The sequence below is a fragment of the Aspergillus mulundensis genome, assembly GCF_003369625.1.
Source record: "Aspergillus mulundensis strain DSM 5745 chromosome Unknown scaffold_6, whole genome shotgun sequence".
Taxonomy (NCBI): Eukaryota; Fungi; Ascomycota; class Eurotiomycetes; order Eurotiales; family Aspergillaceae; genus Aspergillus; species Aspergillus mulundensis.
The window spans coordinates 2,152,361-2,179,132 of record NW_020797894.1 but is presented as its reverse complement, the minus strand read 5'-3'; the positions used below and the strand labels follow the sequence as shown (position 1 = coordinate 2,179,132).

General features: G+C 54.0%; 13 protein-coding genes across 13 annotated transcripts; 4 read left to right on the top strand and 9 right to left on the bottom strand.

Annotated features, from left to right (window-relative positions):
- Positions 1-837: 837 nt before the first annotated feature.
- Positions 838-2,423, bottom strand: DSM5745_06826 (uncharacterized protein; the record flags this gene model as incomplete). Its single annotated transcript, XM_026748842.1, has 4 exons — positions 838-1,100; positions 1,174-1,974; positions 2,034-2,279; positions 2,333-2,423. 4 exons carry the CDS (start codon positions 2,421-2,423, stop codon positions 838-840), a joined length of 1,401 nt encoding a protein of 466 aa, XP_026603146.1.
- Positions 2,424-4,109: 1,686 nt separating this feature from the next.
- On the bottom strand, positions 4,110-5,922 carry DSM5745_06825 (uncharacterized protein; the record flags this gene model as incomplete). The annotated part of the gene is made up of 3 exons (XM_026748841.1): positions 4,110-5,373; positions 5,432-5,714; positions 5,760-5,922. 3 exons carry the CDS (start codon positions 5,920-5,922, stop codon positions 4,110-4,112), a joined length of 1,710 nt encoding a protein of 569 aa, XP_026603145.1.
- A 1,849-nt stretch (positions 5,923-7,771) lies between these two features.
- On the top strand, positions 7,772-8,486 carry DSM5745_06824 (uncharacterized protein; the record flags this gene model as incomplete). The annotated part of the gene is made up of 2 exons (XM_026748840.1): positions 7,772-7,817; positions 7,891-8,486. 2 exons carry the CDS (start codon positions 7,772-7,774, stop codon positions 8,484-8,486), a joined length of 642 nt encoding a protein of 213 aa, XP_026603144.1.
- A 61-nt stretch (positions 8,487-8,547) lies between these two features.
- DSM5745_06823 (uncharacterized protein) lies at positions 8,548-9,315 on the bottom strand (the record flags this gene model as incomplete). Its single annotated transcript, XM_026748839.1, has 1 exon — positions 8,548-9,315. The coding sequence occupies one exon, from the start codon at positions 9,313-9,315 to the stop codon at positions 8,548-8,550; it is 768 nt and encodes a 255-aa protein (XP_026603143.1).
- Positions 9,316-9,841: 526 nt separating this feature from the next.
- On the top strand, positions 9,842-11,292 carry DSM5745_06822 (uncharacterized protein; the record flags this gene model as incomplete). Its single annotated transcript, XM_026748838.1, has 2 exons — positions 9,842-10,580; positions 10,640-11,292. The coding sequence occupies 2 exons, from the start codon at positions 9,842-9,844 to the stop codon at positions 11,290-11,292; spliced, it is 1,392 nt and encodes a 463-aa protein (XP_026603142.1).
- A 1,110-nt stretch (positions 11,293-12,402) lies between these two features.
- DSM5745_06821 (fungal specific transcription factor domain-containing protein) lies at positions 12,403-14,011 on the bottom strand (the record flags this gene model as incomplete). The annotated part of the gene is made up of 6 exons (XM_026748837.1): positions 12,403-12,691; positions 12,737-12,880; positions 12,930-13,109; positions 13,154-13,286; positions 13,332-13,558; positions 13,608-14,011. 6 exons carry the CDS (start codon positions 14,009-14,011, stop codon positions 12,403-12,405), a joined length of 1,377 nt encoding a protein of 458 aa, XP_026603141.1.
- Positions 14,012-14,609: 598 nt separating this feature from the next.
- On the bottom strand, positions 14,610-15,546 carry DSM5745_06820 (uncharacterized protein; the record flags this gene model as incomplete). Its single annotated transcript, XM_026748836.1, has 5 exons — positions 14,610-14,718; positions 14,793-14,870; positions 14,936-14,991; positions 15,136-15,247; positions 15,308-15,546. 5 exons carry the CDS (start codon positions 15,544-15,546, stop codon positions 14,610-14,612), a joined length of 594 nt encoding a protein of 197 aa, XP_026603140.1.
- Positions 15,547-16,119: 573 nt separating this feature from the next.
- Positions 16,120-19,268, bottom strand: DSM5745_06819 (uncharacterized protein; the record flags this gene model as incomplete). The annotated part of the gene is made up of 6 exons (XM_026748835.1): positions 16,120-17,788; positions 17,841-18,486; positions 18,535-18,612; positions 18,661-18,717; positions 18,766-18,906; positions 18,959-19,268. 6 exons carry the CDS (start codon positions 19,266-19,268, stop codon positions 16,120-16,122), a joined length of 2,901 nt encoding a protein of 966 aa, XP_026603139.1.
- A 412-nt stretch (positions 19,269-19,680) lies between these two features.
- Positions 19,681-21,217, top strand: DSM5745_06818 (uncharacterized protein; the record flags this gene model as incomplete). The annotated part of the gene is made up of 3 exons (XM_026748834.1): positions 19,681-20,212; positions 20,261-20,373; positions 20,435-21,217. The coding sequence occupies 3 exons, from the start codon at positions 19,681-19,683 to the stop codon at positions 21,215-21,217; spliced, it is 1,428 nt and encodes a 475-aa protein (XP_026603138.1).
- A 368-nt stretch (positions 21,218-21,585) lies between these two features.
- Positions 21,586-22,104, bottom strand: DSM5745_06817 (uncharacterized protein; the record flags this gene model as incomplete). Its single annotated transcript, XM_026748833.1, has 2 exons — positions 21,586-21,908; positions 21,978-22,104. The coding sequence occupies 2 exons, from the start codon at positions 22,102-22,104 to the stop codon at positions 21,586-21,588; spliced, it is 450 nt and encodes a 149-aa protein (XP_026603137.1).
- A 1,154-nt stretch (positions 22,105-23,258) lies between these two features.
- Positions 23,259-23,782, bottom strand: DSM5745_06816 (uncharacterized protein; the record flags this gene model as incomplete). The annotated part of the gene is made up of 3 exons (XM_026748832.1): positions 23,259-23,557; positions 23,615-23,696; positions 23,747-23,782. The coding sequence occupies 3 exons, from the start codon at positions 23,780-23,782 to the stop codon at positions 23,259-23,261; spliced, it is 417 nt and encodes a 138-aa protein (XP_026603136.1).
- An 829-nt stretch (positions 23,783-24,611) lies between these two features.
- DSM5745_06815 (uncharacterized protein) lies at positions 24,612-25,181 on the bottom strand (the record flags this gene model as incomplete). Its single annotated transcript, XM_026748831.1, has 3 exons — positions 24,612-24,937; positions 25,002-25,083; positions 25,146-25,181. The coding sequence occupies 3 exons, from the start codon at positions 25,179-25,181 to the stop codon at positions 24,612-24,614; spliced, it is 444 nt and encodes a 147-aa protein (XP_026603135.1).
- Positions 25,182-25,565: 384 nt separating this feature from the next.
- DSM5745_06814 (uncharacterized protein) lies at positions 25,566-26,636 on the top strand (the record flags this gene model as incomplete). Its single annotated transcript, XM_026748830.1, has 2 exons — positions 25,566-25,577; positions 25,989-26,636. The coding sequence occupies 2 exons, from the start codon at positions 25,566-25,568 to the stop codon at positions 26,634-26,636; spliced, it is 660 nt and encodes a 219-aa protein (XP_026603134.1).
- Positions 26,637-26,772: the final 136 nt, after the last annotated feature.

Here is a 26,772-nt window from a genome sequence, read left to right as displayed (position 1 = left end):
CTGGCGACGATGGACAAAGCAGCCGCACACGGCGCACGCAGTACACAGTACGAAGAACAACTGGAGATCGAGAATGACAGAGTAACCCCCCGAGGAAGCTGAGTACGACAGGCCGAGGGATTCACTTTGCCAGGCGGGTTAGTTGAGACGGCCACGGGGGAGGAAGTGCCGGGCTGCATTCTGGACACGTTGGTGGAGAGCGCAGTGGGTTTGAGTCCTTGGTCGGGACTCGGGCAACATGAGAAGAAGGTACACTCGGGGTCTGGGTCCCTGATCTGATGCTGTAGGTGCGACTGGCGACGGAGACCAGGGTTGTTTGACATACGCTTGTCGATCTTACCTTGGGGTACATCCTCAACCGCTGTATCACACCTCTGTCGCGAAACTGGGACTGTGATGCCCCCGGCCTTTACGCATTGTATGCAGCAGCAAACACTCCCAGCTCTGCCCATGCATACATCACATCCTCACTTTCCTGGGCGCGTGCATGCTTGGACTGGCGGTACTCTAGCTGCAGATGCAGACGAGTATTCACTGCCCTAGGGTTGTTAGATGTCCCAAGCGTGGGATCGCCGACGGCTCCATGCACAAGGTCCTGCTGGTATTCTTCGTCCACGTTAGACCAACAAGCTGTGCGACGTACCATACCTTGATCAAAGCGCCGATTGTTTGAGCTGTGACAGGTCGCGTAAGGGACATACAAATATGCCCTGTTTGATTTTGTATATATAGTGCCCCGGGGGGCATTCAATACGAAACACAACTTTTGATCCCACCTCTCCAACACCCCCGCCTCCCACTCCAACAATCACCATCATGCCAACCTCAGCCACAGATTCAAACCTCGCCCTCCACCTCCCTCACCTGCACCCCCTCCGCCGTCAAATAAACCCACGACGTCCCCGCCACAGCCCCCGCAACAACCGCAAGCACCACACAACTCCAATAATACCCCAAGAACTCCGAGAACGAGCCCGAGAGCAACGGGCCAACCATCATGCCAATGTTAAACGGGAGCTCACTGAGCCCGGAGAGCCTTGAGTTCCCACCATACGGACCGAAGAGGTTCGGATCCTCACGCTCGAGGACATGCACGACGGCTACATTTCACTTATTAGCACCAGCACTGCGAAGCAAGAAAGGGACGGGGAGAGGATAATAAAGGCGACCCACCCATCATCTGGAATGTCCCCGCGCCGCGCGTAAACGCCATACACAGCCCAATCCCCGCGAGAGCGGCGATATAAATCCCCTTCCCAGTCTGGTCCGTCGGAACCCCATGCGCCCCCGGCAGCGCAAGAAGCCACAGCAGCGGCGCCATAGCGGCGCAGGCGAGTGTAGTCGGGTAGCGCAGGCCGATGCGGTCGCGCAGGAGGCCGACGGCCGGGCCGAGCGCGATGGTCGGGATCTGCAGGCCGAAGAAGATGAGTCCGACGGGGAGACTGCCCCAGCCGAAGGCGTCGCGGACGTGCAGGGGTAAGGTCGTGTCGAAGGCGGCGATGATCATTGACAGGGCGAGGGTGTTGAAGAGGGAGGCGAGGATTTGCGGGTTTGTGAGCATGATTTTGTAGAAGCCGCGCGGGGGTGCGGGTGCAGGGTTGGGATCGTCTGCTTCGTGCTCGGGCTCTGGGAGGAGGGGCGCTCGTTCTTGCGCTTGCTCCTGCGCCTGTTCGGCAGCTGGGGGCTGTCTCTCTCGTGGCGACGGGGTCTCGATCATCAGCAGCCGGGCGAGGAAGTCGAGAGCTAGCAATAGCAGCGCCGCCGACCAAGCAGGCCAGTATCCGAGCAACTGCAGGAGAAAGCCCGAAACCATTGGACCGGCGAAGATGCCCATCGAGACGAAGGACATGGCGGTGGCGGTGACCTTGCCCTTACTCCGCTCGTCGACGTTATCCACCAGCGTCGCGAACGCGACGATCCAGACCGACGCGCTGGCAAGGGACTGCAAGATCTGCCCGGCCATTAGAACCCACACTACACGCCTCATCAGCATTTACACCCGCAGAATCAAGCAGTGGGTGGTGTAAACGCACCAGCCGGCGCACAAGCAACCAGGACCGTCCCCGACGCACAAGCCGCAAGGGCCAACAGCAAGGGACCCTTCCTGCTCGGCGTCTTATCAGCAAAGTGGGCGATGAAGGGCGCGGAGACAAGCGAGACGGCGCCGTAGAGGGTGAGGAGGGTGGTGGTGAGGTTCTGCGTCTGCGAGGGGTCGAGGGCGAGGCGGGTTTCGAGCATGTACGGGAGGATGGGGACGACGAAGCCGAAGAGGAAGCATTCTACATTTACATAAAATTAGCGGATGTCATCACGATAGTGAAGGTGTCGCGACCAGAAAACAGGCTGGTTGTGGCGGTGGCGATGATGAAGCGCTGCGAGGAGCGCCAGGTGTAGCCCCATGGGCGGGCGTCGTCGACGGTCATGGCGGTTGCAAACAACTTGGAAAGAAGCCGCGGCGCGGGACATGGCGACGGCTAGCTAGTTAAATAGCACTGGGGAGATGGCGGGGGATATTAAGTTGGCTCATATTTGGTCTGGCACGCGGGGCCGGGCTGCTCGGAGGATCAGCCAGCGACGGTCGGATTGGTTCAGGCAGATCTTACGTGCGTATGCGTACCGGTATATTCTGCAGTGCTTCACGCTCACCGTAAGATCAAGCTGCGATGACTCAATGGCAGGGTCCCGTGTGACTCAACACTGCAGGGTGCACTTGCAGCGTGCCTATTGCCCCAGCATCAATGAACCCTTGCCCTGGTCTTGTCTTCAAGCTTAATCTCGCCATGAGTCAGAGTGGGCCAGGCGGATTGGAATGCGACCCTGCTCCATCCGCCTCCACTGCCTCGGTGCCATACGGAGTATCCCCGGTGGAAGCGGAGTCAAAAACTTGGGACGGAAGCCAGCCCTAATTCCATGTCAAATTGACCGCCAATGGAGAACGATGCCAGGCACATGGGGATAGATACAGAATAACAGCACAATCAGCATAAACGGCCGATCGCCCAAGTCAGCCGTGCTCGTGCCTCTCTATACTTGCTGGTGGGCGCAACAATTCCCCTGGATGGTGTGCTAGGCAAGAGACATGGCCATTATCCCATAATAATCATCCTGTAAAGAGCGCTTCCCCCTCTATAAGCGAAGCATTCGTCCACGGTGGTAAAATATGATCACTGCTTCTCCTTCTCCTCTTCCCCTTCCACCACCCCATTCCCCTCCCCCTCCCTTTCCCCATCCTTATAGAACCCCCTCCAACCCCCCCAAACCATCCCCAAACTCCCAAACACCTCACTCTCCACAAACCCAAACCTCCTATACAAGCCGCGCCCCGGCCCATCCGCAAGCAGATTAACATACGGATCCCCCTGCGCCTTATGCTGCATAATGTACCTTAACAACTGATCCAAAACCACACCCCCCAGCCCCTTCCGCTGATACTCCGGCAGCACCGCCACATCCACAATATGAAAGACCCACGCGCCATCGCTGACAATCCGGCCCATGGCAACCGGTATCGGCGCGCCATGAGACTGCGGCACCGGGGGCGTGGGATGCGGAGGGCTGTGGGTGATGTACACGCCGTGCCAGGTGCCCGTCGCAACGGCCGCAGCCTGCGCGCGGGTTTTGGGGGAGAGGCCGGCGGAGAGGCGCAGGTGCAGGTAGGAGGGGATTGGCGGGGTGCCGGGGATGAGGGTGTAGTTTTTTGGGAGGGAGGGTGAATTGGGGTTAGATTTGGGGGTTGAGGATCCCATTGTGAGGATTGTGGTGAGGAGGGTGAATGAGTGGGATGGAGAAAAGGGCGCGGGGTTGGGGTTATGAATGATCGAGCTGGAGCCCGCTAGAATGCGGATGGGCTGGACGGGGCGCAGGGCGGGTTGGAGCCTTGGAGGCGATGCTTACCTGGGCTGGGGATTGGGCCGGCCTAGACCTTTAGTCTGGAGGTCAATCAAGCCATTTAGACATTATGGAGATGGAGGATCTAACCATACTGTTATGCTTAGAGCTTTTGCGGGAGGTCCTGGGATGGGAATCCCTTGTTGTTATGGCCTCCGTCGGCCTTCTCTTCGGGACCTTACGTTCCTAATCGCATGAACAAAGTATACAGAATAAGGACCTCAAGCCCGAGCCTCCACCCTTACCCTGTCAGAATCTCCAGACTCAGCCTCGATCTTCGGCACCGCAGCCCCATAATCCAACCTCCTCCACCCCATGCCCAACGCACAGACGAGACAAAGGACACCGCTCGCAAGAACAAGGTAGAATTCTCTCGCAATTACCTTACTAACCGCCTCAATGCCGTTACCCAAGACCTCAGGATCGCGACTCTGCCAGACAACGCTCGAGACACCGGCCAACGCCTGACGCAGATCCTCCTCGGAATACCCGCGATCACCGACCGCGTCGCGGAGGAAGGTGAAGCCGACGTTCTGGAAAATACTCCCGGCCACAGCGAGAACGATTGCTATCGCGCCCATCTGCGCCATGTTGAAGAGGATGGCTGAGTCGACGCGGTCGCGCGGTGACTGCTGGTTGATAACGTTGGAAATACCGACACCGTGCTGGAAGGAGCAGCCAAGGCCGATGCCGATGAGTGCTTCGAGGCCCATTATGGTGGACTCGGAGGTCGTTGGGTCGGACATTGTATTTGCCATTGCGGCGGATGCGGAGATCGTAAATATACCGGCGAGGAGATAGATCGGTGCGTATCGTCCGATCTTCGGGAGGGCTCCGCCGACGAAGATCACGACGGCAATGAAGACGAGGATGAATGGGAGTATGCGGACAGTTTGCTGCAGGGAGTCGTGGCCGCGCGCGAAGGCGAAGAAGAGAGGTGCGTAGTAGAGGGTCACAGCGTAGGAGGCGCCTGCGCAGCCGGATGCGACCCACAGAGGGAGGAGGTCGAGGCGGGTGAGGAGGTGGCATGGGATGGAGCGTTCTTCCGGGGTAGTGAAGATGCAGAAGGCTTGCTGGATGACCCAGGCGATCGTCACGAAGCCGAATATGATCCACACGGCGATTGTGCTGCCGGAGTCCCACTCCCAGACTGGGCCGGAGAATTCGAGCGCGAGAGCGAACAGCACGGGTGACGCCATGTTGAGTATCAGGCCGACGGGGTCGATCTTGCGGAGCCTTTGGAAGACCGGGATATCGGGGCCCAGGTACTTCGATGGGATGCATAGAACACTAATTGCTAAGCCAAGACCACAAAAAGGAAGGTTCATGTAGAACGCCCATCGCCAGGTGGTGTCTGGATTGGCAGCTAGGGCCGAGCCAATGGGCCCGCCGATCACCAGCCCGATGGCCCAGGTTGCGCTGAGAAGGCCGAACAGGCGAGGAGTTTCGGCAGGGGATGCAAAGACGGCGACGAAGGTTAGGTTACTGTAACCGCCGCGTGTCAACAGGAGCACGAAGGTGAGAAGGGAGATGGATAAGGTACCTCTGGTAAACAACCGCACCGGCAACGCCCATGATGATACGTCCGACAATAACAGCCGAGATGTTCGGTGCCGCGCCGGCCACAGCAGCGCCAGCCATGAAAATGACGACGTTGACGATATAGATCCAGCGCATGTCAAAGCACTGCATGATCTTCCGGGCGAAGCCGAGCACAGCGAAGTTGGCGAGACTGTACGAGAGTCCGATCCAGGGGAGCAGCTGGATATTGCCAAATGCTTCGTACAGGCGGGCCTGGATGTTGGCGACGTTGCTCACGTCGTAGCCTGACTCGTTAGTGACTATGGATCGAACTAGGCCATGGGGCATACCGTTGATCAAGGTTGTCAGCAGGATGACGACCATGCTCCCCTGCCATTTCCACGCAGGCATGCCCTCGCGCGGGTTAGGTGTAGGTGCAGCGACATTGCCATTGCCGTTAGAAACGGCCTTCTCCGTGCTGGGAGTTAAGGCGCTTGTACTATTCTCCGACATATCGCAGGAGGATACCGTGAGCCGCAGGCTTGGGGAAATTGGTCGACAGGGGAAATCCACGGGCGCTTCAGGTCCTTATACGGTGCTGAAACGACGGGAAGAGCCCCCAACGGAAGTATCGAATCTCGTCCAACCTCGCAAGGCTGTCCGAAGCAGTGAACAAACAACATGTGCCGTGGCAGTGCCGCAGCGCTGAATGCATCCGAATCCGGTTAATGGCACACTTGGCTAAGGCGATCGACAAAGATCAAGTGCGGCAGTGGCTATGAATCGGGCTACCAACTCCGCGCTGCAGATCTGCTAGAGCGCTTTGGTACGTCACGCCGCGCTACTGCCGTTTGCTCCGACGGCTGCTCCGTCGAGGATTCGTCCATTGCGGCTCGTGCTGTTTGTTTGTCTCGGCTGCATGGCCGTTCCCGTGATGGGACCTACTCGTAAATTCATGGCGGAGATTGGCATTGCTTGAGGATAGGTTGGGTGCTTGTCGTCTTGTCTGGGGCCGACTATGCGTCCTCCCCAGATGACCGCTTCTTTGTTTGGATGACGTTAGACGCACTGGTCTTGCTGATCGCAAAGCATACTTCGTGCCCAGTGTATAATATTTTCAACCATCAACGAGATTTATACCCCTTACTGGTGGGTCACTGAGAGATCCGTCCGCTATATCACCTAGAATCGCAATTTCAGTTTGTTCACCGTACTGTTTCTTCCCCGTCAAAGAAGCTTGTCTCTGCCCCTGGCCCTGGGCACAGACTCGGCGGCTCGGGGGATAAGCATACACTGGCAGTTCCTGTACCACCTCGAAACCCCATCACAGCATCAGGCACAGCCGATGTCACGAATTCCAGCCGTCCGCTTCGATGAAAATGTTCATCGTCAATCTCGAGACAAAAGTGCAGGGGCCGGCCAATGCCATTTCGCACGTCAAGGCAAGAGGTCGATTGAACCTACTTTGAAACTCCAGTCTCAGTCCTTTGTCGAGCTCCCAATATGGACTGGTTCTGTGCGACGAGTTCGTTGTGCGACCGTGCAATGTAGGTTCTTTCGTCTTCGTCCGGAACCCGGCGCCGATGGTGTCAAGGTCATGTCGCGGTCTCACAACAACGGAACATGTAGAATGCATGGTTGATGAGGCTACGTAGAGCCGCTAGTTGGATTCGAGATCCGATGCCGTCACCTGGTTGAAATCTCTCCTCGTTGCTGACTAGGCCGGAGAATGGCATGTGCACGGCCGAAGGATACCCTCGCCGCTCATTGGGACAGAGGGGGTGCCTATGCACGAGCCACGCACTCCTGAGCAGTCCAATCATCACTGGGTATTGCATTATCCGCTACCGCGCCGGTGGTGTCTGCCACGGACATCTGCGACTCAGATATTGCTTGTCATGAAGCTCCGACCGCTGGATTTTGCTTGGTGGCTGAGTTTCAGTGAGTGCATGATAAAGCGCTGGTAAGCTTTCTGGGTGAAACGTTGTCTTTGACAATGGCAAATCTCTCGACGAGGAGTGTTGGTTGTAGCAGCTGCAGAGAGCGTTCACTCATGTCATGGTGGAAGGGCCCGTGCGGCAACCCCACCTTCGAGGCCCCTCGCGGACCCTGGCCCAAGACCCCACCAGGTAACACTTCTGAGGGCCACTCTCTAGCCAACATCCTCGAGGTTTTGAAGGAAGGCGCTTAGAGGTTCAAATACTGGATTCGATTGGAGGTTTTCTGCCAAAGGCCATGGTCGGTTTCATCTATTGCCAACTCACGATCAGTCGATACAGGGCGCTTAACAGAAGCAGGGAGCGAGATAAAATCGCGAACTTGTGTTTCTCCTCACTTCGCATCGAACGAACGCAGCTTGACCATGGCCGAGAAGAAGAAATACCTGAACGAAGACGACTTCAAGGCAGGTACGTTGCCGAGCTCTCCTCCTATCGTGACTAGGGCCGTAACCGATTCTGACACAAGACAAAGGGCTCATAGCTCTGGACAAAGAAATGGGGACCGATCCCTGGCTGGTCGCCTTCGCACCGATCCGAATCGTCTCGGCAGGCGGTTTCCTGGCCGTGAGTTACCTGAAGAACCGCGATGCCACCGGCGACCTCGACTACCTGATGGATCCTGAGTTCGCCCGAGACGAAGACGTACAGAAGCCGTTCCAGGACGCGATTCTCTCCGTGGCGGCGAAGCTACAGTTCGTGGACGACTGGGTGAATGAGGCCATGGCCATATTTGTGACCAAGCGGACGCGGGAGATCGTGTTTGAGGGCGCCGCAAAGCAGGGGATCACGTTGTTCAAGGGGGAGAATCTGGAGGTTCTTGCTGCACCGCTTGAATGGGCACTCGAGCGGAAGCTAAGGAGAATACACGCGGGGGATAGAGGAAGGAAGGCAGAGCTGGACATGTCTGATGCAATCGCGATGTTGAAGAAGCTTCGGGAACGGAACAATGGACCGCTGGATCTCGAGGTGATCCGGACGATGAACTTGAATGGATTCGACGTGTTGCCTGATCATGGAACGATGCAGCGGGTCGCTGAGGCGTACTGCCAGCAGTACAACGAGGATATTTTCGGATAGGGCCGAGGCGAGCAGATTATGCCTTAGGATTCAAGTGAAATCAAAGACCAGTTGGCGATGCCTAGATTGTGTAGAACCAGCCCGTATTCGTTACAATATTGCGCCTAGCGAAGTTTTCATCCTTGCCACCTTCTTCCAATACAAGGTTACCCTCGGCATCTAGCATTTCCGCAGGCATCGATTTCCTGAGGAGACCCCTATCAATCGGGGGCACATGTCTAGTCCAGCCCGGAAGGACTTCAGGGGTAAACGGAGGGAAAGGGTCACTATCCTCCTCACGATATACATGCTTGCGATTTCTCCGCAAGCCCAGGCTCAACCGCCAGTTAACGGCTTCGTGCAATTCCTCAACGATTGACGCGAGGAGAGCATACCGGATCGGATCCGGGTCTGCGGGATCAGGGATATCTCGGACTTTCCACTCCGGCCGATAGAAGAAGTACTCAGTCTCGAAACCAATCATGTCATAACGGTTTGCAAGATGCAGCTCGTAGAGACGGTAGATACATCGCAGCTGGGTATCGCGCATCTGCCAGATTGGAATGGCGCGAAGGTTGGTGATGTCGCCGAATTGACGCTCGATGATTCCGGTCCCGTGCTTTTCGTCTTCTATCAAAGCACGAGGGGAGAAGGGTCCTGGTACTGGGAAGAACCAGGAAGGGAAGGGGATGAACAAACGCAGGAGAGCAAGTCGAGGGTAGTTATGGTGATGGGAGAGACGGATTATACTGCTCCGAATTCGGAGAGGGGACTCAAGGCGTCGAAGCCATATCCGGAAGCGCGTCCAGAGGGAAATCTTCGGTCTTGAACGGCGGTGAGGCGGCGCCATTGGAGTTGATATGAGTATTGAATATATTGACTATTGAGAGAGAAGCAGGCGAGGGAAGATCAAGAATTCAAGTGGAGTCTGAGCAGGAGCAGTCCACGGTGATCACATGACTGGAATCCGAGCTAAGCCCGATTGACTGCTCTGTACCGGGATGACGTCACTGTCCACCCGGGGTATGGCGTGTGCTCAGGCATGGCCGCATGTATAGCCATCCAGCGGCAAAATGCGCCGGAGTGTCCTCTTCTCTGCAGCGATGATGAGAGTCCATAGATATATGACCCTATGGAGGGGAGCGACTCAATGGGTGAGAATGTGGTTGGGTGAAATGAAAGAAACATCTCAATATTCAATATATATATATTCCGAACTCTGCCATAGAACTGTTATAGTTTGACGGATTGGGTCGCAGAAGATATATGCAACAGATCTCTTCAAGGGAAATGGGCGAGCAGCACATCACAAAGGAAAAATACTGACGGTGCAAAGTATCAATCTACCCGTCCTCCAACTCCGGAAACCTCTCAACATGCTCAAACCCATCCTCTCCTCCATCCCTCTCAACGTGCCTTCTCGTCTCACCTCTCACAAAGAGCGTAAAGATGTCAGGGCGAGAGTAATGTCCAACAGGATCAACCCACTGCTTCGCACGATATATCTCGTCAAAGTCCAACTCAGCATAGACAATGCCCTCCCAATCCGCTGGGAGAGGGTCCGTAATACTCCGCCCACCGGGCGCAATGACCTCAGTGAACCCACCTCCGACAACAGCCGTATGAGGAAGTTCCTCACTGGCGCCGTCCTGGCCAGGACTGTCAGTGGCGGCCGCGGTGTCGGTGGGCAGGAGGCCATTGGCCTTGAGACCCTTCTTCGTTTGGATGGAAGACTCGAGGATAACGAAGACGCCGCCTTCATTGTTGGTATCACGGTGGAAGAGCATGACACCGGCCCATGTGTAGATAACCCGTACTGTGCCCCGCGGCCAGGGCCGGCGTTCTCTGGAACTTGTATTCTCAACTCGGCCCTAACATTTCAAAAAACGAGTCGCGCGAGAATGGACGAGAGCAAAGTAGCGAGCGCAGAGACAGCTAACGTTATGGACCTTGACGGCCAGCCTGGTGTTTCCTACAGTTTCGAGCCCGCGCCTTCTTGGGTTAGGTTCGTTCCTGGGCCAACACCAACCTATCGTTTCAACGGACTGTCCCCAGCTGCCTCGCGCAGAGGAGTAATCATGGCAGGCTGCGCTTGTCTCATGATATCTGGCATCAGTAGGTCCTCTGTTCTTAGGTGATGGCGCAATAGTAAGCTGACGCCAGATGGCCTGAAGACGTCGCATTGATGGGGAGCGTTTCGTCAACACCATCTTATCTGGAGTGCACTGGCCTCACAGACGGATCAAAACACACGAAACGTCTGATCGGTCTCATCAACGCCATATACTGGGTCGGTGTCATTATCGGCGCGTTGATGATCGGACCCATCTCAGACAAAGTCGGACGGCGCCGGGCCATTTTCAGCGCTGGAATATACGCGATGGTCGCGATCCCATTGTTTGCGTCTCTGCAGAACTTCGGCTGGGCATTGGCGTTGCGCTTTCTGAACGGTTTGGCGACAGGGTCATTCGACTCGGTTGGTCTGAACTGGTCGGCGGAGTCCATCGACCCTAGAATGAGAGGCCGAGCAATCGGGTTGCAGATGTGCTGCGCTGCACTGCGAGCCAGTCAGTCATACTTCCTAGTATACGGGATATCGAAAGGGACGAACAGGGAGATTCTGTGGCGGTTTCGGATTGCCTACCAATGCGTCCTGATTCTGCTTGTCTCCGGCCTTGTGTGGATTCTTCCGGAATCTCCGCGATGGCTGGTGCGGAGGGGTCTTATCGAAGAGGCAAGAGGCATCTTGCATTCGATACAGGAGCGCCAGATTGATGGTGTCTTTGAAACGGCCAAGAAGGTTGACGAAGAAATTGTTTCCATTTAGAGAGCACTGAACGAAGAACTTGTCCACAATTCCTCAACCACATATCTGAGCATGCTTTTTAAAGAAGACAGGTACAAAACGGCCCGGCGGACATGGTCGGCTTTGTTCGTGCAGTTTGCGACGCAAGCCATGGTGGGATCCGGCATCGTTGCCGGGTACGGAATCAAGATATTCGAATCGGGTGGCTGGTCAACTGACTTAGCGTCGCTGCTTCTAGGGATAGGTATTGTGATCCAGGCAGTGGTTGGGTTTATTGGCGCGATGTATGCCGACAAGATTGGGCGTCGGAGGGCCTTCATATATGGTGCTTTGCTTGGCTCCATCCTATTTGTATTTGTTGGAATGTGCGGCCACTTCGTGTCGAAGACCATTTAGACCGACACCCCGCTAGGAAAGCAGTACAGTTCCGCTGTGATCGCTCTGATGATGATTTGGAACGCTGTGTTTGGGATGACTTGGCGTAAGTTTCCCCTTGCAGCAGGTATACTTCGAAGCTAACGGCACAGTCTGGGCTCTGTTTACGTACCCATCTGAAATCTTTCCGGCGCGATCGAGGATACGAGGCAGCTCAATTGGCATTGTTGGCCTCGGTCTGGGGTCTTTTTTCACCAGCATGATAAGCCGCTACCTCTTTGCCGCGTTGGGGTCAAATGTTATGTTTTTGTTTTGCGGCCTAAGCTTTGTTGTCGCGGCCATATCGTATCTCTGGTTGCCGGAAACCGCCAACAAGAGCTTGGAGGACCTCGATCGTCTGTATGATTAGTCTGCAAATTTGCTGTGCTAGACAGCCCTTAGGTCAAGCAAACACATAGCTTCAGGGACCACGGAGAGATTCAACGCTGAAAACGACAGTTCGCGTGGTGGCGCAATGGGAATATGAAAACATCATTCGATCGTGGCATGATGAAAAGTGGCTAATAATCCGATGGCATTAACATTGGACATTAACCGGCTGGTCTGTGAGAACCTCTTGCAAAGCACTATCGAAGAGCTCGTCGCTTCGAGCAGTCCAAAAGCTTGGAGCGTTTGCAGGCGAAATATTCCACTTTACCGCAAAGGCTTTCAAGTCATCGAGAATGCGAGATGCCGAATGTGTGGTCTTGACATACCTTAGTTGAACTGAAATTCTTTGGTCACACGAAGGGCTCTCAGAGATGATCGGTACGACACAATATCCGGTTGCAAGAGAAGAGCGAGGTGGACCAATGCAGATGTGAAAGCGGCATGTAAGACCATGGGATCCGACAATGTGTTGGGAAAGATATCGCGGTATGGTTTCAGAAGCGTCGTGATGGTACTTGCAGACTCCTGGCACCGACGATTGGATAGTTCTGCAGTTTGACCAGGGTCGCCAAGCAACCGGCGATGCAGGAGAATGAGGCCCGTATGGAAGCACAAACTGGGAAACGTTAGCAAAGTACAAGGCAACTGGTATGAATCATACTGGAAAGCAAGTAAACTCGGATGGATTGTCTTGCTTTTTGGTATATCCCGCATAGCCGAGGGCACTGAGGAGAGCCATGAAATGTACTTCATGTGGCCATCCGAGATGGCATCGTCTTTCGCAACATCGTCGATAAACCGGTACCTGTAGACCTGGTAAACGAAGGGCAAAGTTAGAGTTAACGAAAGCATACAGCTTGCCGAGGACAATGTCCTGATTCCAAAAGAGTTCCACATGGCAGGCAAAGATGAGCTCGAGCGACAATGGAAGTTCGCCAACTTCGGCGCTCGTCGACAGGAGTGTTAGGGGTCGAGTGGTTGATACATCGACATGGTCGATGTGACAACCCCTTCCTTCGAGTACGGCCAGCCGCCTAAGCCAGTGAGTTTGTGTTTATCAGGAGAGAAGCGAATTTACCTATCAAGCCAGAGGCAAGCCCAAAAGGCAGAGGCAGGCTCCTTTGCCTCCGTTGCAAGGTCATTCAATGTTGCCTGATCTGACATACAGTCGACATGTACTCCAAGCCTTTTGGCCATCGCACAAGCGACACCTGGACCTGGTCAGTGACAGTCCGGTAGCTTAGCTGTGGGCTTACTGTTAAGAACTGTAGCAGAGTCAAATTTTCCATGCAGCGCGTCAAGATATGCTTTCAGCAAGAACGCCTTCATGTTTTCCAAGCAGCAATTTTCAAGCTCAAGGCCCGCCATTGAGCTGAATTCACCGCCGTAATGTTCAACCAATGACGACTTGCGCGACAGGACTTGAGTTGTAGGCTCGTCCGCCTCGGACACGAAACATCCTGTCGAAGCAGAGGGTGCGAGGCTGATTGCTGGATCAACGCCTCCACGTCCGCGCAAGCATCAACACATACCACTGGGGATGTAGTCTGTGCCTTCTCCCTAAAAGCATACGGTAGAACAACTGCAGCTCAGCAAGAGTAAAACTGGTGCTGTTGGCCTGGCCTTCGGCATTGGGTAGCTCAACCGGCCTCGGCAGCTGGGAACCAGCCGTACCCATCTGATGCTGGTTGCTTGTCGGTCCCATATAAACTGTTCGGCCACTCGGTTTATCAAGCTGGATTTGGGAGCGTTTTCCAGCCAGCACAGAGCGCACCAAGGCTGTTTTGTATGTGTCCCAAGGTAGCGGCGGAAGTTCGAATATCCATTCATCCACCGACTCATCACGCGGCAACGCAATGGCCCCTTCTTGCTCCTGTTCTTGCTCTCGCAAAGGGCGACCTGGGCTGGTTCGCAATTGGAGGTCTCCATCTTCCATTTCTGCACCGCGACTGTCCCGTAGTGATCGGACCTGTCGCTCGAGATAGGCTACGCAGTTCTGTAGCGCACTAAATTCAACATGGGAGTGTCGAGACCTGCGGTGGTCAATGGTGTCGTATGTGCATTCATGAGACAGTCGCTCGCAGCGGGAACACTATTGCAGCCTTGGTCAGAGAGGTATTTTAGTCACGGATTGGCAACATACCTTCGGGCGTACTCCATCGCACTTCGACCGACGCTGCTTGCAATGCCTGCAGGCACTTGTTACTGTGGGACTAGATCGTTGCATTGTTGGATGACGGATTTGCTAGGAGTTGAACTTGGTCAAGCGAGAAGAGGAAAGCCTGCGTCTCGAGACAATACCTAGGTGAAAGTCGAAGCTTATCATTCGCGGGAGATACCTAAGGAGTACGGTAGGTGTACGGCATTAGTCAAAGTCAAGGCATGACATTGATGGCCTATTTCTCGACCATGGAGCGTTTGTGCATTTCCATTAGACCAGAACATAGCCACCAGGCATTTTGCTTATGGACCGGTGTTGAATCCTGCTAAAGCGTCCATTCCTCTTTATTAGGGTGCGGATCTTCCTCACGGTATCAAGCGTACCCTACCGGGGCCTTAGCAAGGGACCAAGCAATCCACTCGATATCACTCCAGTGGTCTTTTGGTTCAGCTGGGCGTGAATTTCTGAAGCCGGCAATGACTCTAGTTACCGCAGAACGCGAATGTCATTAGTATGCAAAGTACATCATGCCCGAACTATCTGTTGCAACACTCACATGCGGGAAGCATCGGAATCCCAATAGAGATTAGCGGGATTCAATTGAGAAGGGTAGATGCCGGCTTGAACACAGTCCCTGACAATGACAGCCGTCAGTCCGTCATGATACATGATGCGAAGCCCTTGGGAACAATGGCATACACAAACGCCACCCGGAACGCATTCCGGATCCGATCACGCTCATCCCTCTCCAATGACTAGAACAAATAAGCGCTGAGTTGAAGTCCCGCAGCTCGGTCAAAGAGAATGTAATGGAGAAAGCCGCCGGGGACGAGACGCCTATCATCCTGTGTTGTTACTGTGTGATGTCGCATCAGGGCGCTAGACCTGCACCGATTCACTTTCAACGTCGAGAGAGGGGCGAGCTCGCGCTGGGCTTCGAAGGGGAGAGTAGTTGCCGCCTGCCGCGCTCGTTCGGGAAGGATGCTGTACTCGGAGCCTGCGTTCGGCACTCTGCACCAAGACGGTCATTCTCTATCGTCAGGTCATGAGGTGGTGGTTCTATTGACTCACTGCATAAGGACGTTCAGGACCGCAGTTTCTTCTGGGTTCTTGAGGTTCCTGCAAATAAAGGTACCGTGAGCGGCGCCGGGAACGGCTTGACCGGTTCCAGGCTCGTTCCAATCCTCTGCCGAAGGCTGGCTGTTCCGATCGCTTAACTTGGTCTCCAGCACCCACTGCGAGGTTTGAGGAGGGTGCGCGATGTCCACCGTCCCGCCGACCCAGTCGTCGAAGAAGAATCGCTCGGTCATGGTCAGATGGGTGGAGGCAATAGTGATTGAAAAAGCGAAAGATAGGCCTGAGGTGGATGAAGCAAGAGAAGGGAAGACGGCGACTGAGGGTGTTACTGGGGAACTCTAAAGTCCGGGGCCGCCACTTCCCTCTCTCAACCATCTCGATTCATCAGCAGCACAACCTTCGAGCCTTTCTCAGACACGTCAATGAAACTTGGTAGGCATTTGGTCTTCTCATAGCACGACGAAGCTAACATTTGTCTGATTGCAGTCAAACATCCCACCTTTAGACGGTCCTGGCCAAAACAGCATTTCGCGCACCCCTACTCAGCTGCCTAACACCTTTCTAGCTATCTCGGATCTCGTTATTTCCCTGCAAAAGCTATTGCCAACGCGATGCATAGAACCCGATGACGATCCAACCTCAATACATTCGACATTGCAACGAAAACCCGCGCGGCCATGATTCCGTTCCGAGGTAGCAAGGCGGGGTTGGTTGCGCCAGCAGATGAAAACGGGGAAGCTGATGGGCTGTGGACTCTTGGATAAAATGCTATTGACAGTTCTTACCAAGTCATTGAGCATCGTGGCTTAACAACCGCCGCCGCTTCCGCCTCCACCACCACCGCTCCCTCCGCCTCCTCCGCTGCCTCCTCCGCCGCCGCTTCCACCACCACTATATCCTCCCCCATATCCACCACTCGAACCACCGCCGCCAGTATGGCTATACCCATATGAGTGAGCACTATATGACAGCGCACCAGCCGCAGTACTGGCGCCGCATGCCGAACCGCAATTATACGCAACTCCGTGCACGGCATCGTCGTCTCCAGCTGCTTGATCCGTCTTCTGAAACTGGCCATCCGTACACTGATAAGCATCTGAAGAAGCGGCGTCCGTCAAAGCAAAGTAATACGGATAATAGTTCGCTCCCGAGTCGGCAAGAGGTCTGTGCTCCCACCGTAGGCCTTGGAAACCGACATATCCGGATGTGACGTCGCGCGAGATAAGCTCTTGCTTATACCGAGGGGTGCCGGCGGTCTGCCAAGGGACATCGGTGATTCTCATACGGGCGTCGCGGAGTTTCTCATATGCGGCCTGTTGCTCAGCGTGCTCTGACATCGCCCATTCTGCGAGGAAGTAGAGCTCGTCGGCGCCTAGCTCATGATAGTGACTCCAAGGTTGAGCACGGTGGATCCCGCCTAACCTGACGCGGGCTAGGGAAGGGTATTTTTGAAGGAGGCTGCTGCCACCGGACAGCCAGGCGGACGCTTTGACGAACCGGGGAGATAGAGCCATCGCTGTCGCCACGCGGCTGAGAGCGGAGGAAGCGGCGAGGAGGGACTGGCGCGATTTTATCCACTCCATCATTGCGCCGCCCGGAGGGTACAAGTGCCGCTCACGCTGCAGGTGGAGAGTGATAACGGACCAGCTGTCGAATGGCGAACCCCATACGTGTTTCGCAATATTGCAGTCGCCGCACTTCGTTGGGCAACGCTTCCAGGCTTCCGAGCAGTCCCACGGAAAGATCTCTTGGTGTTTGTACAGCGGGCCTCCGGAGAACGAACCCCAGTCATGCCAGTACTCTTGCAGCGAGTCGATGATGTCTCCATCTTTGAAACGCCCGAAGTAGTACCGATGCAGGTACTCCTCCGTGAGGCCGTACGGAACGTCGTACTTAGTCAAAATCCGATGGTCCGGATACTCCGTCGCGCTCGGACACAGAAAGCTCATGAGATACAAGGGGTCGTCTGAGTCGAGGACCGCGGGACCACGAACAAGGGGACTGAAGATTGCCGGATCAAGTAGGGAGAAACAAAAAGTGACGCAGTTGGCTGGCTTTTCCGGGGCCGAATGCTGGTTGACAAGCTTCTCGCAAATCGCACCTAGGTAAACCTTCAGTCGGCATCCCAGAAGCACCTTGAGCGCGTTGAGTATAACGGACACGCTGACTTCAAGTGCGTCGCTCTGTTCCCCGCTCGATCCGTCCAGATCAAGGGCATCCACAGCCGCCAAGATAAGCTTGACAATTTCCTCCTCCGTCTGCTGCTCCTCAGTTCCTTCCAGTAGGCCAGAGAATGGTGCTCCGACAACCTGCTTCATCCCAAGCTTATATCGTTTTGGCTTGCTTCTCGTTTGCTCGCGCTCCCAGAGCTGCCTCGCTGAGTCTCGGTCCATGCGAAGGGTGCGCTGCGAGGCTCGAGTGGTAGACCGCTCGTGAAATGTCGGCAAGTCCTTCAGTGATATCAAGACACCGTTCCTATCGATTGGTCAACACCTTCAACGCGACCGATGGAGTCCATGGAACGTACTTTGAACAATGCTCGATCAGAACAGGCCCAACGCGCATGCTCATGTGCACGAAGTCAAATGGGTCCTTGTCAACACATTCCCGAAAGAACGGAGGAACGTCCTCATCGGCCTTCGCTCTCCCAAGCGAGCTATGAAAATATGAATTCGAATTGACATTATTTGGATTGGGAATTGTCGTCTTGCCAGCAGTAGAGGTCGATCGCTTCTTCACCCTCCCAACCATCCGGGACATGGTCGACTGTTTCCCCAGCGGGGGTTCAACACCAGCCGTTGCGAGGAGCCCTTCATACTTTGCCTCGGCAATCTGGGCTTCGATACCAAGAACTGGGCACGGCTTTCCTGAACCGGAAAAATGATTGTGGCCTTTGATGTTACGGGAAGACGCTGTTGCGACAACTTCAGGGGGGCACTTGCAGAGCCCCTGCTCCTCAGCGAGCCTGACCGCATCGTCCACGATAGAGTGTTTATACTGTTTCACGTATGACGTATCGCCGTAATGATGCGCCCAATAGCAGTCTTCGCAGATGGTAGACGTCGCAAATGTTTCCTTTTTGCTGGTAAACATGCTGCCCGTGATGGGGCTGTGGCATCGAACACATTTCAGGACTCTAATCTCGATGCGTTTACCCTTGCTTTGCGCCATCACTGATAAGTTAGCGTTAGAGCGTCCTATGTTCCTAGTAGGGACCTTACGTTGCGGCACACCAGGCACTTTCCGCGGCTTCGGCTGGGTTGGACTGTCTTCGATCATTATGTCTATGTCCAGGAACCCTACTGTCATTAGCTTAAAAAGTTATGGCTCAACACTGGCCAACCCACCGGCGCATTGCAGCAATAGCCATGCCTGTTCTTCAAATTTGTCGCGCTTCGGAATGTCTAACTCATGTCAGCCGGCATACTCAATCAAGTGGTGTGTCTTCTTACAGGTCATCTTATCTCGTACTTCAGCTTTGACTCTAGCGCTACTCTTCTCCGCGATAACGTCGAGTGTCAGGTTGCGGATCGCTTGTTCGTTGTCTATGATCCTCGTTATCGGTTGTCCACTATTGGCAGCTCGCTCCTCGCCTAGACCTGATTAGTGGCTTCGGAGAGTTGTCTTGGACGGATCATGGCTCACGGTATCGAAGGGCAAACGCGCGCGCCTGCTGGCTAACCTGGTCGACGAACGTGTCGTACCCATGAATTGGATCATCGCCTTCATCTGCCACGTCGACACTGGCGTATTCTGGGCTCTGCCATACCTTCAGCGTACGGATGATGTTTTCAATCTCCTCTCGCGCGCCTTCCCAGTATAGCTTCTCTAGTTCCTGAGCCAAGTGCTCCTTTGCCGGGCCCACTGCTGTCCACGCAACAGAGAGTTCATCGTCAGGCAGAGGAACCGTGCTGCTGATGGACTTCCACCGAGTGTGCCATGGTTTTCGTGACATCGTGAGCTTCAGAGTTTGGCCTCTGGAGCAGGCCGACTTCTGTGATGATTTATGTGGTGACGGGGCGCGATGGCAGCCTACCTCAATACGAGCTGGGCAAACGGAAGATGAAAGCGCCTTGAGGCTGAGTCGGGGCGCGCGCAGCAAACACGAGGCTGGGAGCCACGCCGGGGAGGACTTTAACGCTTACCTACAACGCCTTCATTTAGGTAACTGTAGCTCCAGGCGCTAGCCAGTAACCTTGCTCATATTTGACTGGCAGTTAATTTCGCCCCGTGCCCGACATTAAGGGGAGCCTGCGCAAGGCAGCTTTCGCCTCGCGCATATAGTGAGGTTCCAACCAGTACAAAGAGGGTTGGAGACCCTATTTTGTTCCCCTACCCTGCTGTGGAAATCGAACCTGCGCGTAACCATGGCCCTCGTATCTCCTACGAACCTTCTATCCCTTCATCACGCGTCCGGCGACCAGACTACGGCGCTCAATAACTGTCCATCCAGGCGATACCGTTATGCCAACGAGACAAACGGCGAACAGCCGCTGAAGATACCAGACCCGATGCTCTTTCTTAGTCCATCGACAGATCATCGGCCGAAGGTGCTACCGACAATCAGCCACTGTGCTATCCACCTCGAAATGCTAGAGGTGTTCCACACTCTACGCCACGAAGTAATCCAGTCCACGAACCTGGATGCTGCGTTCGACATCGGTCCCAGAGCCACCACGAAATCCCGACGGAAGTGGGATTCTAGAACGCGGAAATATATAGCGGAAGCGGTGTTAATACAGGACCCCAATATCGGAGATAAACGAAAAATGAAGTGGACGTACTTCCTGCACATTGCAGCGACTCGATTTCATGAGTGGATACGGAGGGTTGCGAATCACTTGAAAGATGCGCAACTTGGAGCGCCTCTTCCACGTTATCTGTTTCTTCCGCCCCTTGGTAAGTCAACCTGACAGCGCCCAGGATTAAGCTGACGGTGTACCACAGATGTGCTGGTAATATGGCACGCTTTTTTGTTAAATTGCGATGACTTCAAGGCGTACTGCGAGAAGAACAAGCTTTTCGGCATCCAGGATATCGTGTTTCCGTGGGCAGACATCGTACGTGCCGCACTCTCAACGCGAGGATTACCCTGAACAGAGGCTGACTTGGTTTTAATAGCACGCCGCCATCGACCCAGATACATGGAAATACACTCTGCCAAGTGAGCACAGTGACTGGCTCCTCAACACCCACGGTCTAGATTCGAACCTGGTCGAAACACTAGCCCACAGCGGCAAAAAAGACACTCTAATCCAAAACGTCCTGCATGCATTCTACGAACCCCAAAAGCGCTCCAAGCAGCACAGCACCTCCCGCCTATCCCAGACCCTTCGAAAAGCGCGCCAAACACAAGAACTGAACAAACCACTCGTTGAGAACGTAGAGCGCCAATGCGTCTTCGTCGACAAAATGCACGCGCACCGCTGGATCCGCAGCCCAGCTGTCGCGGGCACGCTCCGCAGAGCCGTGGACCGGTACGGCAAATTCCTGCACCTCTTCCGTCTACACCCGGATCAATTCCTTGTTCCAACGCTCGATGTCGATCTCGTCTGGCATACGCACCAATGCAGCGCAGGCAGATACAGGACGTTCGTGACGGAGCGTGTCGGCCGGTTTATTAACCACGAAGACAAAATCGGTCGCGGGACGCTGGACGATGGGTTCACGAATGCGGAGCAGTGGTATCGACTAAGGTATGGAGAGCAGTACCAGGTGTGTCTGTGTTGGTCGTGCGAGGCGATTCTGGAGGAGGTGGAGGAGCTTGATGATGATGAGTTCGGTGAACTTGATCCGCAACTTGGGGATTTGGCGAGTAGAGTTGAGCGCAGGGTGCATTACTATCGCGAGGTGGAGGTTGCGAGGACGCTTGGGAGGGAGATGCCGCTTTGGGGTCATGGCTAGGCTCTTCTTCTCTACCTAAAGAACGCCCGGCTGGAATAGTGGTTAAGGGGTATATGGGCTCGAACTCATAGTTTGGAGGTAGGCAACTAAGGAGAGATATTTATATTCATCCGCTGGGCTTGAGGATTATGCAGGCCCCTGGGCAGCCTACTCGGCATTCCTGATTCAGACCAGGTAGATAGAGTAAGGCATTACTGGTACTATACGTATCCAAGCGAAAGCAAAAAGAACGATTTGATTTCAAAGATAACAACAAGTAAAAACGGATTCAACTGCAGCAGATTCGCCCATGCCGACGTCCATCACAAGCTCTTATTCTCAATGCAATCACCTGTTTCGCATCGGCCAGTGTCGAACCCCAAACCCCACTACTCGTCACTCTCAGGTCCAAAATCCGCGTCGGAGTCCGCCTCATCCGTGCATATCCCAGCAGTACGCCCTTTCGCCTTCTTCACCGGCGCCGGAGCATCGGGCCCAGCATCACCCCCGACCGACGACCTGCCTCGCTTCTTCGTGGTTCTCGGGACACCAGTCGGGGACGAAGTGTTCTTTTCGGGTTTGGCAGTCAGGCTAGACTTAGGCTGCTGCGTCTGCGTGGCAGTCAATGCCAACGCCGACGCCGATGGCGCCGTAGCCTGCGCCTCCTTTCGAAGTTTTGCGAGCTGGTGGTCGATTGATTTGGGTGTGTAAGCTGGAGCTTCATGTTAGCAGGCGCTTGCGCTTTGGCTGGGATGCGCTGCAAGGGGCGGGGCGGACATACCGGGGCCCATGTACGCAGCGAGGTCCTTGGTGCTGATCTTCACTTTCTGCGCCTGCAGGAGCTTGAGTGTTCCGTGGAAAAGCTGGTGGCCATGAGTTAGCTGGGTGGGATAAGCTGTGGTTTGCATTTGGAGTGGATGGGGAAGGGAGGTGGGAATGGAGGTGTTGTTTGGTGGGTTGGAGATTTTGGGTGCGGGAGGTCAGGACCTTGAGATTCGCCTTGTCGTCCCAACTAACGCCCATTGTGGAGGATAGGGTGTTGATTAGGATGAAGAAGTTTTAGTGGTTGTGGTATAGAGGTTGGTGGTTTTCAGAGTTGTTGGGTGGATGGTGTGATGGGAGGAGGAGGGAGAAGATAGAAGGGAAGTTAAGTGGTAAAGGGAGAAGGGACAGGAAAGAGAAAATTAAAAAGTAAGATAGTTTTGTAAAGGAGTAACACAACTTGAGTCTCCCTAAGGTAGGCAGCCTGAAACCTATTATTTTAGTTAGATTCTGCAATAGATTCCTGGGGGCTTTGGGGCCTATTGTAAGATTCTATTGTTATCTCTGTTTTCCTATTGTGCTATTAACCATGTCTTTATAAAGTATAGTATTATCTTCAAGATAATTATGAATAAAGGTTAAGAAACAAGATAAATTTTACCCTATACAAGCTAAGGCCAAACCTAAACTCTTTTTAAGCAATAGGCCCTGTATTTCTCTACTTTTGCAAGCACTAACCCTTTACTGGGACCCTTAAGGTTTAATTTAAGTTACTTTTTAGTTACTTTAAAGTCAGTCTAAGGTACTTCTTACTCCTTTTATCTATACATAGTCTTTGAACTATTATTACTAGATTTAGAGTTGGTTAATCACCAGCCCTGGGAGTATTTAGATAAAAAATTAACTAAAGCGCTCTGCGGGCTAGGAAGCTGATTCTAAAGGGTATAAAGCAATAAACATCTATATAGACTAGTAGAGGCAAAGCAAGAGACACTCCAGATGCAGCAAAGTATTTTCATTTATTTTATTTTGTAACATGCAAGATATGACAAACGATGCCTTAATAGATTTCCCCAGTACAGAAACTATTCTCCTATCACCTAAGTACTCCCTTCGAGCTTCAGCCAGTTCCTGATGAAAAAAAAAGCAAAACCCACGTAGATCGAAGTCCCAAGGGACATGGTCCAAGATCAGGAAATGGCGCTGCGCAACCGTCGCGCAATAACAGCAGGATACGGCGCCGTATGTAGAGCACCTCCTAACCCTCCACATCACCCTCCATGCTCGAAATAATGCCCTCCTACTCGCTATACCCCGTATCACTTTCCGAAGGGTACATCTCCTTGAGTCTCTTAGAAACCCCCAAATTAGCACCTGTGGGTTTGGCGCGGCGTTTCTTTGAGTGTGGGGTTTCAGTGGGTGTAGCGGTGCGTTTGGCGCTCGTGCTCGGGGTCGCGGGGGCAGAGAGCTCGCTGTCGGCGCCAGGGGCAGCCGCAGCCGCAGCAGTCGCGGTCGCGGTCGCGGTTGCAGCGGCAGCGCCGGCCCCGGCCTGCTTCCTGAGCTTCTGCATCTGGTTGTCGATGGACTTGGGCGTGCAGTCTGGGAAGGTGTTAGTGGAGGCTTGAGGGGGGAAGGGTGGAAATGTGGATGACGTACCGGCGCCCATGTATTCGGCCAGTCGCTTGTAGCTTAGCTTGACATTGGTTTCGCGCAGTTGTTCGAGGACGCCGAGGAAGAGCTGATGCGATCTGTTAGTTAGGTTGTCTGTTAGACGGGGAGCGTAGGTACCTTGGCGTTTGCCTCGGGGGTCCAAGTCATGGGCATTTTTAGGATGGGGTTGTATTTGTTGTGATAGGGATGGTGATTTGTGTTTTTGTGAGCTTGAGAGCGTGGTGTTGTGTTTTGGTGGGACTGAGATTGTGGGTGCGGATGCGGATGCTGTCGCTGATGAGGAGAGAGGAGGGATGGTGGTGGTGGTGGTGGAGGTGTCAGAAGCGGGAGGAAATAGAGAGAAGAGCAGTGGGAAAAGAGCAGTGAATCGAAAAAAAGCAGGCCTACGAAGAGGAGGTGGATGCCTGTGCTTTGATTGACCAGTCACAGTTGGCTGAGCCGTTTGTGCTTGGGGAATGGTATTCTCTCACTATACAGACCTGACTGCATTGAAACAGTGACTTCCTTCCTCTCACATACGTATCAATATTTCGCTTTGTAACAGCAGCAGGAATGCCAAATGGCATCGCAAAGGCCAATTCCCTGCCACAGGGCAGCCTCTGTTGTTCCAAATATCCTTGTGATATGTACATAGGACAACGGCTTAAGGGATGAGGTTAATGACGGACTTGAGGGCCGAGTGCCGTGCTAATGGATTGCTCTAAAGGGTCTACGGGTCTAGGAGCTTGAGAGGTGAAGAAATATACCCTCCAGACACGGAGCGTACTTAGTTTTTGTAGAAAGCCAGACCAAATCAAAAGGTTGCGTAAATGGATCTCGCCCACGATGTTTCCCACCCAACCACTGTCTCTTCCCAGTTCCACCAGCTCATAAATCAAAGGATATCAGACGCGTAGATCCAAGCTGAAATAACAACTCCCTCCAGACGCAGATGAAACACGCCAGTTACCGCCGCATAGACAAGTCACCCAGTAGCAGAAGCTCACGCGTCATCCTCAACCTCACCCTCCACCTCCTTCAGAATCTGCTTCTCAGCCTCGTCATCGCTGTTCTCCTCGGTATCATCCGCCGCACCCTCATTCTCAGGCTCGGATTCAGGCTCCGCCTTGACCGCAGGAGCACGCCTCTTCTTCACCGGAGAGCCAGCCTTCGAGGCCGCAGGCGCACGACGTTTCTGGGGGGTGTCTTTGGACTTCTTCGGAGTGTGTTTGGGAGTGGCGGGCGCGGAAGAGGAGGGCCCGGCACATTCCTCGGCCGCCTGCTTCTTGAGTTTGGTGAATTGGTTCTGGATGGACTTGGCGTTGCATTCTGCAGGGAAAGTCTTTGTTAGCGGATGGCTGTAGCAACTGTGGAAAGAGAAGGCAGGGATTACCAGGGCCCATGTGCTCTGCTAGAGCGTTGTAGTCAAGCTTGAAGTTCTGGGTCTTGAGCTGCCCGAGGACGCCGATGAAGAGCTGAATAGGAGGCAAGTTAGTTGGTTGTTTGCAAGCCCGAGGGCTGAGGCGATGCTGCTTACTTTGGCGTTCGCCTCCGTGTTCCAGTTCATCACCATTTTGATGAATAGTGAATGTTTTGAGTTGAGGGTAAGGTTTCTTGGTGGTTATAGTTGGAGAGACGAGGCTGGGGAAGGTGTGTTGATGCTAGAGAAGAAGATGTTGATGGTTGCTGAAGGATGATGATGGAAGATGAGAGATAGATTTGTAGAGGGATGAGTGAGAAAGTGGAGAGTGGGAAAGAAGAGAGAAGGAGCTCAGAAGGAGGTTTCTGTCAAGAGAGAGAGAGAGGTGAGCGGGGTTCTGTGTTCCTTCGTGGACCAGATGTGTATGCTGTTTTGTTTCCAACTAAGACCTTGTCATCACTTTGTCTTCTTGGGCATTTCACCCAATCACTCACGGCTCTTGTGATGAGCGCAGATCCTGATCAGTATGGTATTATGATGGCTGCTATCGTGAGAGCTTGACAAGGCGATGCAGAAGCTACCTGGGTATGATTGTATGGAGGCTGTTGATGCCTTGCTGCCTCAGGTGTCGTATTCCCCGCGGAGTGAGGATTCCCCCGATTGCCTCCAGTGGTTTTCATCTTCCCACCACCTTCATTTTCTCCCGAGGTCCAGCCATAGTAGCGAAATGCATTGCGCCCATCTCCGACTCTATACATTTCCTTGAAGGACAAGTTGAATGCTCCCAGCTCATGCCGGAGAAGGACCGAAAGACCCCCGCAGGGTCAAGATTCCGATTTTGAACGGCACCACTGCCAAAGCAAACGGTTGACTTTGCCTCTGATCAGAAATAAGGGCTCTCGCCGGAAACTTCAGCTCCGCGAGAAACCTATATTAGCTGCACACTCAATCCGTTTCTAGGTTGCTTCATCTTCCGCGTGGTGTTGCGTTGTCCGAAGACTCTACTGCCGCCGGGACTACTCCCGCGCAAGCCCACAGTTCAACGAAGGAACCGAACCCATCAACTACAATAAAACCTCTGCCCTGGCCGCCTGCCTTTCAGACCTCTCACCGGCACCACGCCCTGAGTTTGGCAGTCAAGACTACGCCGAACAAGATCCTGGTATCGCCTCGCGCTGCTGTTATCTGCCTGGTCCGCTCGACAACAGCTTGTCCGAAACCTATTCGGATTCTCCGCTCCTCGACTTCCAGGAGGTATTCTTGCTCCGGCATCTCATCGGCAACCTTGGGCCATTGGTAACAGTGTCATTGGAAGGAAGGACTGCCCAGCTGATAGAATTGGTTCGGTACGAGCAACATGGACCGTCATTTTACAATTATCGTCCCCAACAACCAGTCCTCTGGCCCGTTCTTCGCTATGCGATCTACACAGAGTGCGCCAAACACCCCATTCGACTGGCGCATTGCAAAGGAGGGCCTGGGCTTACTGCGTCCGTTGACCGAATGCCGCTGCGCAATGTCACTCCCGAGACGGCAACGACGGAGGGAATGTCGGAGTTCAAGAACAATCCTCCTCGGCGAGGTTGTGGCAAAGCGATGTCACATTGATTTGTACATTCAACGGCACCAATACCCAATGACTCCGCAAGGCATCTCCAGCGTAGGTGGTGAACCTCAACGTGTCGCAGGCTTGTTGGTGAAACATGACATGCTGATTTGAAGTCAGCGCGCATGAATTAGATAC